We start from the raw sequence: 16,206 nt of genomic DNA, 5'->3' as shown, positions 1-16,206 counted from the left end.
GGAGTGGTTGAAAAACAAGTTTTAATGACTCCAACCTAAGTGTATGTAAACTAGTTTTAATGACTCCAACCTAAGTGTATGTAAACTTGCGACTTCAACTGTATCTCTACATGGTCAGTATTGTCAACACGTATCTGTACAGTCGTGGCCAAAAGTTTTGAGAATGACACAAATATACATTTTCTCAAAGTCTGCTGCCTCAGTTTGTATGATGGCAATTTGCATATACTCCAGAATGTTATGAAGAGTGATCAGATGAATTACAATTAATTGCAAAGTCCCTCTTTGCCATGCAAATTAACTGAATCCCCCAAAAACATTTCCACTGCATTTTAGCCCTGCCACAAAAGGACCAGCTGACATCATGTCAGTGATTCTCTCGTTAACACAGGTGTGAGTGCTGATGAGGACAAGGCTAGAGATCACTCTGTCAAGCTGATTGAGTTTGAATAACAGACTGGAAGCTACAAAAGGAGGGTGGTGCTTGGAATCGGGGCACCACCAGTACAGAGCTTGCTCAGGAATGGCAGCAGGAAGGTGTGAGTGCATCTGCACGCACAGTGAGGCGAAGACATTTGGAGGATGGCCTGGTGTCAAGAAAGGCAGCAAAGAAGAAGCCTCTTCTCTCCAGGAAAAACATCAGGGACAGACTGATATTCTGCAAAAGGTACAGGCATTGGACTGCTGAGGACTGGGGTAAAGTCGTTTTCTCTGATGAATCTCCTTTCAGATTGTTTGGGGCATCCGGTAAAAAGCTTGTCCGGAGAAGACAAGGTGAGCGCCACCATCAGTCCTGTGTCATGCCAACAGTACAGCATCCTGAGACCATTCATGTGTTGGGTCGCTTCTCAGCCAAGGGAGTGGGCTCACTCACAATTTTGCCTAAGAACACAGCCATGAATAATGAATGGTACCAACACATCCTCCGAGAGCAACTTCTCCCAACCATCCAGGAACAGTTTGGTGACTAACAATGCCTTTTCCAGCACGATGGAGCACCTTGCCATAAGGCAAGTGTAAGTGACTCTGGATCAGACCGTCTGCTAAATGACTCACTGACTGTAAGTGACTCTGGATCAGAGCGTCTGCTAAATGACTCACTAACTGTAAGTGACTCTGGATCAGACCGTCTGCTAAATGACTCACTGACTGTAAGTGACTCTGGATCAGACCGTCTGCTAAATGACTCACTGACTGTAAGTGACTCTGGATCAGAGCGTCTGCTAAATGACTCACTAACTGTAAGTGACTCTGGATCAGAGCGTCTGCTAAATGACTCACTGGCTGTAAGTGACTCTGGATCAGAGCGTCTGCTAAATGACTCACTGACTGTAAGTGACTCTGGATCAGACTGTCTGCTAAATGACTCACTAACTGTAAGTGACTCTGGATCAGAGCGTCTGCTAAATGACTCACTGACTATCATGTCAATGTAGCAATAGGAGGTTGACAGCGCTGTGTCTCCACCTGGTAGTACGTGCTGAGCTCCTTCCCGTTGGCAGTGAAGGTTAGCAGTCCGTTAACTGTGTCCACCAGACATCCAATCTCCAGACCGTTGTTGTTCCGGCCCTGACCAGGACTCGTACTCTCTCCAGCCCACACCATGTAGCAGTTACTACGCTTGATGCTATAGACAGAGACAGTAGTTACTACGCCTGATGCTATAGACAGAGACACTTCACAATCATCGTTTTACAGTACAACCACAACCATAAAAGAAGAAACATTTGATATGTGAAATTCAAAATATTTCAACCGCATAAGAAGCATAGTATGAGTAATGAGTAATGAGTATGACTAGCAGGATATTTGAGTATCAGTTCTGATTGAGTCTGAACACAGGACCGTGTGTGTGTGTGTGTGTGTGTGTGACGTGGGTGCGTGCGTGACGTGGGTGCGTGCGTGCATGTGTCCTCAGCTTGACCCCAGGAACCCCCAGATATCTGACCTCTCGTGAACTTTGCCCTTCTCGTCTCCCAGGGTTACGGTGACGGTGCGGACCTTTTGGAGGTCGAAGGCCATGTCGTACTGGTGGAAGTCAGAGGTCACCCAGCCAACCCACACACTGCTGGGCTCCTGACCTGGGAAGATCCTCACTGAGTAGTAGTACTGGGGAGAGACCATGGACATATAGGGTTATATTAGGTTTTAAAGGGTTATATAAGGTTATATAGGGTTATATAAGGTTACATGGGGTTATAAAGGGTTATATAGGGTTATATAAATCTATATAGGGTTATATAAGGTTATATAGGGTTATAAAGGGTTATATTGGCCAGGCCGCAATTGTAAATGAGAACTTGTTCTCAACTTGCCTACCTGGTTAAATAAAGGTGAAATAAAAAAAATAAAATATAAAATATAAGGTTATATAGGGTTATATAAGGTTATAAAGGGTTATAAAGGGTTATATAAGGTTATATAGGGTTATATAAGGTTATAAAGGGTTACATAAGGTTATAAAGGGTTATATAAGGTTATACAGGGTTATAAAGGGTTATATAAGGTTATATCGGGTTATAAAGGGTTATATAAGGTTGCATAGGGTTATAAAGGGCTATAAAGGGCTATATAGGGTTATAAAGGGTTATGAAGGGTTATATAAGGTTATAAAGGGTTATATAGGGTTATAAAGGGTTATATAGGGTTATGAAGGGTTATATAAGGTTATAAAGGGTTATAAAGGGCTATATAGGGTTATAAAGGGTTATATATGGTTATTTAGGGTTATCTTAGGTTATAAAGGGTTATATAGGGTTATAAAGGGTTATATAGGGTTATAAAGGCTTATGTGGGGTTAAATTTGATTATATAGGGTTGTATTCGGTTAAAAATAGTTACATTAGGTTACGCCGGGTTACATAGGGTTATAAAGGGTACTAAAGGGTCATACATGGTTATATTAGGTTATAAAGGGTTACATAGGGTAATAAAGAGGTTATAAAGGTTTATATTAGTTTATATTGAGTTATAAAGGGTTATATAAGGTTATAAAGGGTTATATTGGGTTATAAAAGGTTACATGGGGTTATAAAGAGGTTACATAGGGTTATATGAGGTTATATAGGGTTATATTGAGGTTACATAGGGTTATATGAGGTTATAAAGGGTTATAAAGGTTATATAAGGTTATAAAGGGTTATATAAGGTTACATAGGGTTATATGAAGTTATAAAGGGTTATAAAGGGTTATATAAGGTTATAAAGGGTTATAAAGGGTTATATGAGGTTATAAAGGGTTATATTAGGTTATAAAGCTTTACATAGGGTTATAAAGTGTTTTATAAGGTTATATTAGGTTATAAAGCTTTACATAGGGTTGTAAAGGGTTATATAAGGTTATAAAGGGTTATAAAGGGTTATATAGGTTTACATAAGGTTAATACAAACACAAATATACAACCAGTAGTAGTTGGACTGGAGAGGACGAGGACACTTGTTGTTCAGGAATTAAATGTGGAGTACATTGGAAGAGGCCAATACATTGTAACGACATGCTACTTTTGACTGACTCTTACACACAATGCACCAAAACATGGCTGTCGATCAACGGTCTGTGTTACAGCACGGGAAGATATCATTCAGGTGATGTGTAAATACTGTATCTAGCGTCAAACAGAGACAATCCAACATGTTCTTACAGTGGAGGTCTGCATGAAGAAGTCAAGGTCATCTCTATCAGCTAACACCTCCTCTGATAGACGGGCCGAAGAGTTACTGCTGGTAAACTCTGGCTTGGTCCTCTTCAACATGAATCTAAACACACACAGGGAGAGAGAGACATAACTACAACTCTGAAAACAACCTGAACCTGACACACAGAGAGACACAGAGATAGAGACAGAGACAGAGAGAGAGACAGAGAGAGAGACAGAGAGGGAGAGAGACAGAGACAAAGCCATCACCTACAGAGAGATGAACCTGGAGATGAGTCCCCTAAGCAAGCTGGTCCTGGGGCTCTGTTCACAAACACAAACACACCCTACAGAGCCCCAGGACAGCAACACAATTAGACCCAACCAAATCATGAGAAAACAAAAAGATAATTACTTGACACATTGGAAAGAATTAGCAAACAAACAGAGCAAACTAGAATGCTATTTGGCCCAAAACAGAGAGTACACAGCGGCAGAATACCTGACCACTGTGACTGACCCAAAATTAAGGAAAGCTTTGACTATGTACAGACTCAGTGAGCATAGCCTTGCTATTGAGAAAGGCCCCCGTAGACAGACCTGGCTCTCAAGAGAAGACAAGCTATGTGCTCACTGCCCACAAAATGAGGTGGAAACTGAGCTGCACTTCCTAACCTCCTGCCCAATGTATGACCATATTGGAGAGACATATTTCCCTCAGATTACACAGATCCACAAAGAATTCAAAAACAAATCCAATTTTGATGAACTCCCATATCTACTGGGTGAAATTCCACAGTGTGCCATCACAGCAGCAAGATTTGTGACCTGTTGCCACGAGAAAAGGGCAACCAGTGAAGAACAAACACCACTGTAAATACAAGCCATATTTATGCTTATTTATTTTCCCTTGTGTTCTTTAACTATTTGTACATTGTTAAAACACTGTATATATATATATATATATATATATATATATATATATATATATATATAATATGACATTTGTAATGTCGAGAGAGAGACAGAGACAGAGAGAGAGACATAAAGAGAGACAGAGAGAGAGACAGAGAGAGACAGAGAGAGAGACAGACAGAGAGAGAGACAGAGAGAGACATAAAGAGAGACAGAGACAGAAAGAGAGACAGAGAGAGAGACATAGACAGAGACATAGACAGAGACAGAGACAGAGAGAGACAGAAAGATAGACAGAGACAGAAAGAGAGACAGAGAGAGAGACATAGACAGAGAGAGAGACAGAGAGAGACAGAAAGAGAGACAGAGACAGAAAGAGAGACAGAGAGAGAGACATAGACAGAGAGAGAGACATAGACAGAGACATAGACAGAGACAGAGACAGAAAGAGAGACAGAGAGAGAGACATAGACAGAGAGAGAGACAGAGAGAGACAGAAAGAGAGACAGAGAGAGAGACATAGACAGAGACAGAGACAGAGACAGAGACAGAAAAAGCGACAGATACACAGAGAGAGACAGAGAGAGACACAGAGAGACAGAGAGACAGAGAGACAGAGAGACAGAGAGAGAGACAGAGAGACAGAGAGACAGAGAGACAGAGAGACAGGAGAGGGAGAGGGAGAGGGAGAGGGAGAGGGAGAGAGAGAGAGGGAGATAGAGAGAGAGAGAGGGAGAGAGAGAGAGAGAGGGAGAGAGAGAGGAGAGAGAGAGAGAGGGAGAGAGAGAGAGGGAGAGAGAGAGAGAGAGAGAAAGGGAGGGAGAGAGAGGGAGAGAGAGAGAGGGAGAGAGAGAGGGAGAGAGAGAGAGAGAGAGAGAGAGGGAGAGAGAGAGGGAGAGAGAGAGAGAGGGAGAGAGAGAGGGAGAGAGAGAGAGAGGGAGAGAGAGAGGGAGAGAGAGAGAGAGAGAGGGAGAGAGGGAGAGAGAGAGAGAGGGAGAGAGAGAGAGAGAGACAGCAGAGCACAGCCAGGGTTGGGGTCAATGCCATTTAAATTCCAGTCCATTCTAAAAGAAAACCAAATGTTTTTAAATCCTAATTGAAAAGCATTGGAAGATAAATGTAATGGGAAATAAATTGTGCTTCCTGAATTTACTGGAATTTAAATGGAATTGACCCCAAACCAGCCGACAGCAAGAGACAGAGCCTAATACAGACTATATGGGGTTAATTCAACACTGTATATATATATATATATATATATATATATATATATATGGGGTTAATATAGCTGAGACATGTTGAACTATAGCGGTGGTATTGAGTCCCTGCATTCGACTCTAATACAGACTCCTCTTGTACAGCTTCGGTACAGAATGGTTGACATATAGCTTTGTATGACAGAGAGACCAAGGACAGAGGCAGGCAGGTGATGGACTATAACTAGGACCCAGAGTTTTCCCTGGTCCTAACTGTAATCTACAAACCTCTACTTTAACACGGAGGGTTTCTCCTGGCTGTAGTCTTTGTGGTTGTTGAACTCTAGCGGTGGTATAGAGTCCCTGCAGGGAAAACACCCCTGGTCCTAACTGTAATCTACAAACCTCTGCTTTAACACGGAGGGTTTCTCCTGGTTGTAGTCTTTGTGGTTGTTGAACTCTAGCGGTGGTATAGAGTCCCTGCAGGGAAAACACCCCTGGTCCTAACTGTAATCTACAAACCTCTGCTTTAACACGGAGGGTTTCTCCTGGTTGTAGTCTTTGTGGTTGTTGAACTGTAGCGGTGGTATAGAGTCCCTGCAGGGAAAACACCCCTGGTCCTAACTGTAATCTACAAACCTCTGCTTTAACGCGGAGGGTTTCTCCTGGTTGTAGTCTTTGTGGTTGTTGAACTATAGCGGTGGTATAGAGTCCCTGCAGGGAAAACCCCCCTGGTCCTAACTGTAATCTACAAACCTCTGCTTTAACACGGAGGGTTTCTCCTGGTTGTAGTCTTTGTGGTTGTTGAACTGTAGCGGTGGTATAGAGTCCCTGCAGGGAAAACCCCCCTGGTCCTATCTGTAATCTACAAACCTCTGCTTTAACGCGGAGGGTTTCTCCTGGTTGTAGTCTTTGTGGTTGTTGAACTATAGCGGTGGTATAGAGTCCCTGCAGGGAAAACCCCCCTGGTCCTAACTGTAATCTACAAACCTCTGCTTTAACGTGGAGGGTTTCTCCTGGTTGTAGTCTTTGTGGTTGTTGAACTGTAGCGGTGGTATAGAGTCCCTGCAGGGAAAACCCCCCTGGTCCTAACTGTAATCTACAAACCTCTGCTTTAACGCGGAGGGTTTCTCCTGGTTGTAGTCTTTGTGGTTGTTGAACTGTAGCGGTGGTATAGAGTCCCTGCAGGGAAAACACCCCTGGTCCTAACTGTAATCTACAAACCTCTGCTTTAACACGGAGGGTTTCTCCTGGTTGTAGTCTTTGTGGTTGTTGAACTATAGCGGTGGTATAGAGTCCCTGCAGGGAAAACCCCCCTGGTCCTAACTGTAATCTACAAACCTCTGCTTTAACGTGGAGGGTTTCTCCTGGTTGTAGTCTTTGTGGTTGTTGAACTATAGCGGGGGTATAGAGTCCCTGCAGGGAAAACTCCCCTGGTCCTAACTGTAATCTACAAACCTCTGCTTTAACGTGGAGGGTTTCTCCTGGTTGTAGTCTTTGTGGTTGTTGAACTGTAGCGGTGGTATAGAGTCCCTGCAGGGAAAACCCCCCTGGTCCTAACTGTAATCTACAAACCTCTGCTTTAACACGGAGGGTTTCTCCTGGTTGTAGTCTTTGTGGTTGTTGAACTATAGCGGTGGTATAGAGTCCCTGCAGGGAAAACCCCCCTGGTCCTAACTGTAATCTACAAACCTCTGCTTTAACGCGGAGGGTTTCTCCTGGTTGTAGTCTTTGTGGTTGTTGAACTATAGCGGTGGTATAGAGTCCCTGCAGGGAAAACCCCCCTGGTCCTAACTGTAATCTACAAACCTCTGCTTTAACGCGGAGGGTTTCTCCTGGTTGTAGTCTTTGTGGTTGTTGAACTGTAGCGGTGGTATAGAGTCCCTGCAGGGAAAACCCCCCTGGTCCTAACTGTAATCTACAAACCTCTGCTTTAACGCGGAGGGTTTCTCCTGGTTGTAGTCTTTGTGGTTGTTGAACTATAGCGGGGGTATAGAGTCCCTGCAGGGAAAACCCCCCTGGTCCTAACTGTAATCTACAAACCTCTGCTTTAACGTGGAGGGTTTCTCCTGGTTGTAGTCTTTGTGGTTGTTGAACTGTAGCGGTGGTATAGAGTCCCTGCAGGGAAAACCCCCCTGGTCCTAACTGTAATCTACAAACCTCTGCTTTAACACGGAGGGTTTCTCCTGGTTGTAGTCTTTGTGGTTGTTGAACTATAGCGGTGGTATAGAGTCCCTGCAGGGAAAACCCCCCTGGTCCTAACTGTAATCTACAAACCTCTGCTTTAACGCGGAGGGTTTCTCCTGGTTGTAGTCTTTGTGGTTGTTGAACTATAGCGGTGGTATAGAGTCCCTGCAGGGAAAACACCCCTGGTCCTAACTGTAATCTACAAACCTCTGCTTTAACGCGGAGGGTTTCTCCTGGTTGTAGTCTTTGTGGTTGTTGAACTATAGCGGTGGTATAGAGTCCCTGCAGGGAAAACCCCCCTGGTCCTAACTGTAATCTACAAACCTCTGCTTTAACGCGGAGGGTTTCTCCTGGTTGTAGTCTTTGTGGTTGTTGAACTATAGCGGGGGTATAGAGTCCCTGCAGGGAAAACCCCCCTGGTCCTAACTGTAATCTACAAACCTCTGCTTTAACGCGGAGGGTTTCTCCTGGTTGTATTCTTTGTGGTTGTTGAACTGTAGCGGTGGTATAGAGTCCCTGCAGGGAAAACCCCCCTGGTCCTAACTGTAATCTACAAACCTCTGCTTTAACGCGGAGGGTTTCTCCTGGTTGTAGTCTTTGTGGTTGTTGAACTATAGCGGTGGTATAGAGTCCCTGCAGGGAAAACCCCCCTGGTCCTAACTGTAATCTACAAACCTCTGCTTTAACGCGGAGGGTTTCTCCTGGTTGTAGTCTTTGTGGTTGTTGAACTGTAGCGGTGGTATAGAGTCCCTGCAGGGAAAACCCCCCTGGTCCTAACTGTAATCTACAAACCTCTGCTTTAACGCGGAGGGCTTCTCCTGGTTGTAGTCTTTGTGGTTGTTGAACTGGTCCTTCTCCTTGTCCAGGCTGGAGCCCAGGGTGCAGTGGGCAGACTTCGTCAACACCTGAGGAGAAGAGGGAACAAACTGGAACATGAAACAAATATTACAACGACTACAACAACAGAAAAAGGTACATTTCTAGATTTCTAATGTTTTTTTTAAATCGGTCAGCGAGCAGATTTCAGGTCTGTTGAGCGAACGACTTGAACCTTGTTGAATGTTCTGTGTAACTTCCGTCGTGAGTTTACTGTGAACGCGGTTAATATAGCACATTTAAAGCAGGTACAGCCTCACTGGCCAATCACGTCACTGTGGCTATTTCATCATAATGTGGGCCTACCATAGCGGCCTACCACAGAGGCCTACCACAGTGTCCTACCAGAGAGGCCTACCAGAGAGTTCTACCAGAGTGGCCTACCAGAGAGTTCTATCAGAGAGGCCTACCAGAGATATCTATCAGAGAGGCCTACCAGAGAGGCCTACCAGAGAGGTCTACCAGAGAGGTCTACCAGAGAGGCCTACCAGAGAGGTCTACCAGAGAGGCCTACCAGAGAAGCCTACCAGAGAGGCCTACCAGAGAGGCCTACCAGAGAGGTCTACCAGAGAGGCCTACCAGAGAGGCCTACCAGAGAGGCCTACCAGAGAGGTCTACCAGAGAGGCCTACCAGAGAGGTCTACCAGAGAGGTCTACCAGAGAGGCCTACCAGAGAGGTCTACCAGAGAGGCCTACCAGAGAGGCCTACCAGAGAGGCCTACTTGAGAGGCCTACCAGAGAGGTCTACCAGAGAGGTCTACCAGAGAGGCCTACCAGAGAGGTCTACCAGAGAGGCCTACCAGAGAGGCCTACCAGAGAGGCCTACCAGAGAGGTCTACCAGAGAGGCCTACCAGAGAGGTCTACCAGAGAGGCCTACCAGAGAGGTCTACCAGAGAGGTCTACCAGAGAGGCCTACCAGAGAGGTCTACCAGAGAGGTCTACCAGAGAGGCCTACCAGAGAGGCCTACCAGAGAGGCCTACCAGAGAGGTCTACCAGAGTGGCTTAACATTAAAAACAATGGAGAAAATGCATCCCATAATATTTTAACATGGAAATGAGCTGTTCTATCGTTCAGCCTACAGTAGCAGCCAATGTGTGGTGTCCAATGCAGATCTACATTCCATCAGACTATTGAAGAAAACAACATGTAGGGATTGACATCAACCTGTTGATCCACTTGTCCTTCAGACACGGAGGTGACTGAACATTTTTGTTGTGGCGTTTGATGCAATTTACAACATAAAGTTAATTAATAATCCCATACCATTATTACAGAGAATCAGACAAATGATGCTTCCCTCTGCCAATTGGTTACGTAGCTTATTCAAGCTTGTCTCAAAATACAACACTGCCCCTTTAAGACAAAATAAAGCTCTTTACCTGACTGGCTTTTTCAAAGATGTCTAGAAATGTACACATTTTGTGCTCTTGTAGGAAGCAATCCCTCCCCTATTGCTGACTACAAATGATCTATAACTGGGCTAATAACTCACTAAATAGCAAAGGATATGAACAAATGATCTATAACTGGGCTAATAATTCACTAACTAGCAAAGGATATGAACAAATGATCTATAACTGGGCTAATAACTCACTAACTAGCAAAGGATATGAACAAATGATCTATAACTGGGCTATTAATTCACTAACTAGCAAAGGATATTAACACATGATCTATAACTGGGCTAATAACTCACTAAATAGCAAAGGATATGAACAAATGTGCACACGTGGCTACATGCAGCTCTCACTTTCACTGCGAAACAAGCACATCTACCCACGACTGCTCATGCTGTAAACACAGTCCAGTTCATCTACTCACGACTGCTCATGTTGTAAACACAGTCCAGTTCATCTACTCACGACTGCTCATGCTGTAAACACAGTCCAGTTCATCTACTCACGACTGCTCATGCTGTAAACACAGTCCAGTTCATCTACTCACGACTGCTCATGCTGTAAACACAGTCCAGTTCAAAGTAAATGGCACAGATCCATATATGTCAATGGTCTATTTGCATAAAGGCCTACTGCATCTCTGACTGGTTACGGTGCAATAGAATCCTACTGCGATGCGCTCTGCCTATCTCTTGCATAGTTAGTTTTGCATGCTAAGTCTTGTATAGTTCGTTTTGTTTTTGGTACGTTGCATTGAAAGTGGCTAATATTGGGTTGATTTGATCATAATTACCACAGTAAAGGGACACGTTGATAGTGTTAACTAACAGAGAAAACTCTGAGTGAAGCTCAATTTCCTGCTTTTCTGCAGTCCCGGGGGAGCTGTGTGTATTAAATGTATATAGATATTAATAACGTTTTCCTCCTAAGAGGGGAGAAGAAGGTTGGAGGTTCTGAAGGAGACAGAGACAGAAGGAGACAGAAGGAGACAGAGACAGAAGGAGACAGAAGGAGAAGGAGGTTGGAGGAGACAGATGGAGACAGAGGGAGACAGGAGGAGACAGAAGGAGACAGAAGGAGACATAGACAGAAGGGGATGGAAGGAGACAGAAGGAGACAGAGACAGAAGGAGACAGAAGGAGAAGGAGACAGGAGACAGAAGGAGACAGAAGGAGACAGAAGGAGACAGAAGGAGACAGAGACAGAAGGAGACAGAAGGAGACAGAGACAGAGGGAGACAGGAGGAGACAGAAGGAGACAGAAGGAGACAGAAGGAGACATAGACAGAAGGGGATGGAAGGAGACAGAAGGAGACAGAGACAGAAGGAGACAGAAGGAGAAGGAGACGGAGGGAGACAGAAGGAGATAGAGGGAGACATAATGAGATGGAGACAGAAGGAGACAGTGGGAGACAGAAGGAGATAGAAGGAGACAGATGGAGACAGGAGGAGACAGAAGGAGACAGAAGGAGACAGAAGGAGACAGAAGAAGACGGAGACAGAAGGAGAAAGAGACAGAAGGAGACAGAGGGAGACAGAGACAGAATGAGACGGAGACAGAAGGAGACAGAGACAGAAGGAGACAGAGACAGAAGGAGACGGACACAGAAGGAGACAGAAGGAGACAGAGACAGAAGGAGACAGAAGGAGACACAAGGAGAGAGACACAAGGAGAAGGAGACAGATACAGACGGAGACGGTGACAGAAGGAGACAGAGACAGAAGGAGATGGAGACAGAAGGAGATGGAGGCAGAAGGAGACAGAGACAGAAGGAGACAGAGACAGAAGGAGACAGAGACAGAAGGAGATGGAGACAGAATGAGACAAAGACAGAAGGAGACAGACGGAGACTGAGACGGAAGGAGAAAGATACAGAAGGAGAAAGAGACAGAAGGAGATGGAGACAGAAGGAGGCAGAGACAGAAGGAGACAGAAGGAGACAGAGACAAAAGGAGATGGAGACAGAAGGAGACAGAATGAGACAGAGACAGAAGGAGACAGTCGAAGACGGAGACAGAAGGAGACAGAGACAGAAGGAGATGGAGACAGAGACAGAAGGAGATGGAGACAGAGACAGAAGGAGACAGAGACAGAGACAGAAGGAGACAGAGACAGAATGAGACAGAGACAGAAGGAGACAGAAGGAGACAGAGACAGAAGGAGACAGAAGGAGACAGAGACAGAGACAGAAGGAGATGGAGACAGAAGGAGAAAGAGACAGAAGGAGACGGAGACAGGAGACAGAGACAGAAGGAGACAGAGACAGAAGGAGACAGAAGGAGATGGAGACAGAAGGAGACAGTGGGAGACAGAAGGAGATAGAAGGAGACAGATGGAGACAGGAGGAGACAGAAGGAGACAGAAGGAGACAGAAGAAGACGGAGACAGAAGGAGACAGAGACAGAAGGAGACAGAGGGAGACAGAGACAGAATGAGACGGAGACAGAAGGAGACAGAGACAGAAGGAGACGGAGACAGAAGGAGACAGAAGGAGACAGAGACAGAAGGAGACAGAAGGAGACACAAGGAGAGAGACACAAGGAGAAGGAGACAGATACAGACGGAGACGGTGACAGAAGGAGACAGAGACAGAATGAGACAGAAGGAGACAGAGACAGAAGGAGAAAGAGACAGAAGGAGATGGAGACAGAAGGAGATGGAGGCAGAAGGAGACAGAGACAGAAGGAGACAGAGACAGAAGGAGACAGAGACAGAAGGAGATGGAGACAGAATGAGACAAAGACAGAAGGAGACAGACGGAGACTGAGACGGAAGGAGAAAGATACAGAAGGAGAAAGAGACAGAAGGAGATGGAGACAGAAGGAGGCAGAGACAGAAGGAGACAGAAGGAGACAGAGACAGAAGGAGATGGAGACAGAAAGAGACAGAATGAGACAGACAGAAGGAGACAGACGAAGACGGAGACAGAAGGAGACAGAGACAGAAGGAGACAGAAGGAGACAGAGACAGAAGGAGATGGAGACAGAGACAGAAGGAGATGGAGACAGAGACAGAAGGAGACAGAGACAGAGACAGAAGGAGACAGAGACAGAATGAGACAGAGACAGAAGGAGACAGAAGGAGACAGAGACAGAAGGAGACAGAAGGAGACAGAGACAGAGACAGAAGGAGATGGAGACAGAAGGAGAAAGAGACAGAAGGAGACAGAGACAGAAGGAGACAGGAGACAGAGACAGAAGGAGACAGAGACAGAAGGAGACAGAAGGAGATGGAGACAGAAGGAGATGGAGACAGAATGAGACAGAGACAGAAGGAGACAGACGGAGACTGAGACAGAAGGAGAAAGAGACAGAAGGAGAAAGAGACAGAAGGAGATGGAGACAGAAGGAGACAGAAGGAGACAGAGACAGAAGGAGGCAGAGACAGAAGGAGACAGAAGGAGACAGAGACAGAAGGAGATGGAGACAGAAGGAGACAGAATGAGACAGAGACAGAAGGAGACAGACGAAGACGGAGACAGAAGGAGACAGAGACAGAAGGAGACAGAGACAGAAGGAGATGGAGACAGAGACAGAAGGAGATGGAGACAGAGACAGAAGGAGACAGAGACAGAATGAGACAGAGACAGAAGGAGACAGAAGGAGACAGAGACAGAAGGAGACAGAGACAGAAGGAGAAAGAGACAGAAGGAGACGGAGACATCATCATCATCATCATCAGCACCTCGAAGTCGGACACGGTCTCAAAGTCGTCCAGGTCTTTCTTAGAGGAGAAGGAGAAGCCCCCGCCAGACTGTAGCGTCCCGCCAGGTGACTTGGCCAGCACCTCGTTACACTCTATAGGCATGCTGAGGCGATAGAAGGTGATGTCGGGGTTACTGTTCTGGGAGCCGAACGACCTCTGGGTGACCTTGAGACACGGGAAAGTCTCCACGGTGCCATCCATCCTCGTGACCTTTTAGAAAGACCAGACGACAAAGGGAACAGGGCATTATGGGGGAGTCATCTGGTTGAATAGCCATACGATACCAGGTCAACATAGGTCTGTGGGTATGGGTAAAGCGCCAGACAAATCCTTGGAACTAGTATCATTAATATTAGTTTTTATAGGTTATCAACATAGCACCGGTTGGTGTCAAGAACTGCAACGCTGCTGGGTTTTTCACGCTCAACAGTTTATCCGTGTGCATCATGAACGGTCCACCACACCAAAGAACATCCAGCCAACTTGACACAACTGTTGGGGAAGCATTGGAGTCAACATGGATCAGACGAACTGAGTCTGTTCTGAGGGCAGAAGGGGGTTGCAGCGACTCAATATTAGGAAGGTGTTCTCAGTCCTCAGGGTAGGTTACCAACATAGGTTGTTACAAAAAAACTAATATTTTTTATTTTACCTTTATTTAAAACTAGGCAAGTCAGTTAAGAACACATTCTTATTTTCAAGGGCGGCCTACCGGGGAACAGCGGGGGTTAAACTGCCTTGTTCAGGGGAACAGCGGGGTTAAACTGCCTTGTTCAGGGGAACAGCAGGGGTTAAACTGCCTTGTTCAGGGGAACAGCGGGGTTAAACTGCCTTGTTCAGGGGAACAGCGGGGTTAAACTGCCTTGTTCAGGGGAACAGCGGGGTTAAACTGCCTTGTTCAGGGGAACAGCAGGGGTTAAACTGCCTTGTTCAGGGGAACAGCGGGGTTAAACTGCCTTGTTCAGGGGAACAGCGGGGTTAAACTACCTTGTTCAGGGGAACAGCGGGGTTAAACTGCCTTTTTCAGGGGAACAGTGGGGTTAAACTGCCTTGTTCAGGGGAACAGCGGGGTTAAACTGCCTTGTTCAGGGGAACAGCGGGGTTAAACTGCCTTGTTCAGGGGAACAGCGGGGGTTAAACTGCCTTGTTCAGGGGAACAGCGGGGTTAAACTGCCTTGTTCAGGGGAACAGCGGGGTTAAACTGCCTTGTTCAGGGGAACAGCGGGGTTAAACTGCCTTGTTCAGGGGAACAGCAGGGGTTAAACTGCCTTGTTCAGGGGAACAGCGGGGTTAAACTGCCTTGTTCAGGGGAACAGCGGGGTTAAACTGCCTTGTTCAGGGGAACAGCAGGGGTTAAACTGCCTTGTTCAGGGGAACAGCGGGGTTAAACTGCCTTGTTCAGGGGAACAGCGGGGTTAAACTGCCTTGTTCAGGGGAACAGCGGGGTTAAACTGCCTTGTTCAGGGGAACAGCAGGGGTTAAACTGCCTTGTTCAGGGGAACAGCGGGGTTAAACTGCCTTGTTCAGGGGAACAGCGGGGTTAAACTGCCTTGTTCAGGGGAACAGCGGGGTTAAACTGCCTTGTTCAGGGGAACAGCGGGGTTAAACTACCTTGTTCAGGGGAACAGCGGGGTTAAACTGCCTTTTTCAGGGGAACAGTGGGGTTTAAACTGCCTTGTTCAGGGGAACAGCGGGGTTAAACTGCCTTGTTCAGGGGAACAGCAGGGTTAAACTGCCTTGTTCAGGGGAACAGCGGGGGTTAAACTGCCTTGTTCAGGGGAACAGCGGGGTTAAACTGCCTTGTTCAGGGGAACAGCGGGGTTAAACTGCCTTGTTCAGGGGAACAGCGGGGTTAAACTGCCTTGTTCAGGGGAACAGCGGGGTTAAACTGCCTTGTTCAGGGGAACAGCGGGGTTAAACTGCCTTGTTCAGGGGAACAGCGGGGTTAAACTGCCTTGTTCAGGGGAACAGCAGGGGTTAAACTGCCTTGTTCAGGGAAACAGCGGGGTTAAACTGCCTTGTTCAGGGGAACAGCGGGGTTAAACTGCCTTGTTCAGGAGAACAGTGGGGTTAAACTGCCTTGTTCAGGGGAACAGCGGGGTTAAACTGCCTTGTTCAGGGGAACAGCGGGGTTAAACTGCCTTGTTCAGGGGAACAGCGGGGGTTAAACTGCCTTGTTCAGGGAAACAGCGGGGTTAAACTGCCTTGTTCAGTGGAACAGCGGGGTTAAACTGCCTTGTTCAGGGGAACAGCGGGGTTAAACTGCCTTGTTCAGGGGAACAGCGGGGGTTA

The 16,206-nt window shown here is 46.3% G+C and overlaps 1 protein-coding gene across 1 annotated transcript in view; it reads right to left on the bottom strand.

Annotated features, from left to right (window-relative positions):
* Nucleotides 1-16,206, bottom strand: part of LOC110516746 (ryanodine receptor 2) — a 563,076-nt gene that overhangs the window by 197,269 nt on the left and 349,601 nt on the right. Inside the window, exons 30-34 of the mRNA XM_036960048.1 lie at nucleotides 13,894-14,124; nucleotides 8,726-8,838; nucleotides 3,642-3,756; nucleotides 1,949-2,109; nucleotides 1,468-1,627 (exon numbers count right to left, since the gene is read on the bottom strand). Coding sequence (XP_036815943.1) covers nucleotides 1,468-1,627; nucleotides 1,949-2,109; nucleotides 3,642-3,756; nucleotides 8,726-8,838; nucleotides 13,894-14,124 — 780 coding nt within the window. The remainder of the gene's footprint in view (nucleotides 1-1,467; nucleotides 1,628-1,948; nucleotides 2,110-3,641; nucleotides 3,757-8,725; nucleotides 8,839-13,893; nucleotides 14,125-16,206) is intronic.

The sequence above is a fragment of the Oncorhynchus mykiss genome, chromosome 23, assembly GCF_013265735.2.
Source record: "Oncorhynchus mykiss isolate Arlee chromosome 23, USDA_OmykA_1.1, whole genome shotgun sequence".
In the NCBI taxonomy this organism is placed as follows: domain Eukaryota; kingdom Metazoa; phylum Chordata; class Actinopteri; order Salmoniformes; family Salmonidae; genus Oncorhynchus; species Oncorhynchus mykiss.
This window is presented reverse-complemented; position numbering and strand designations above follow the sequence as displayed.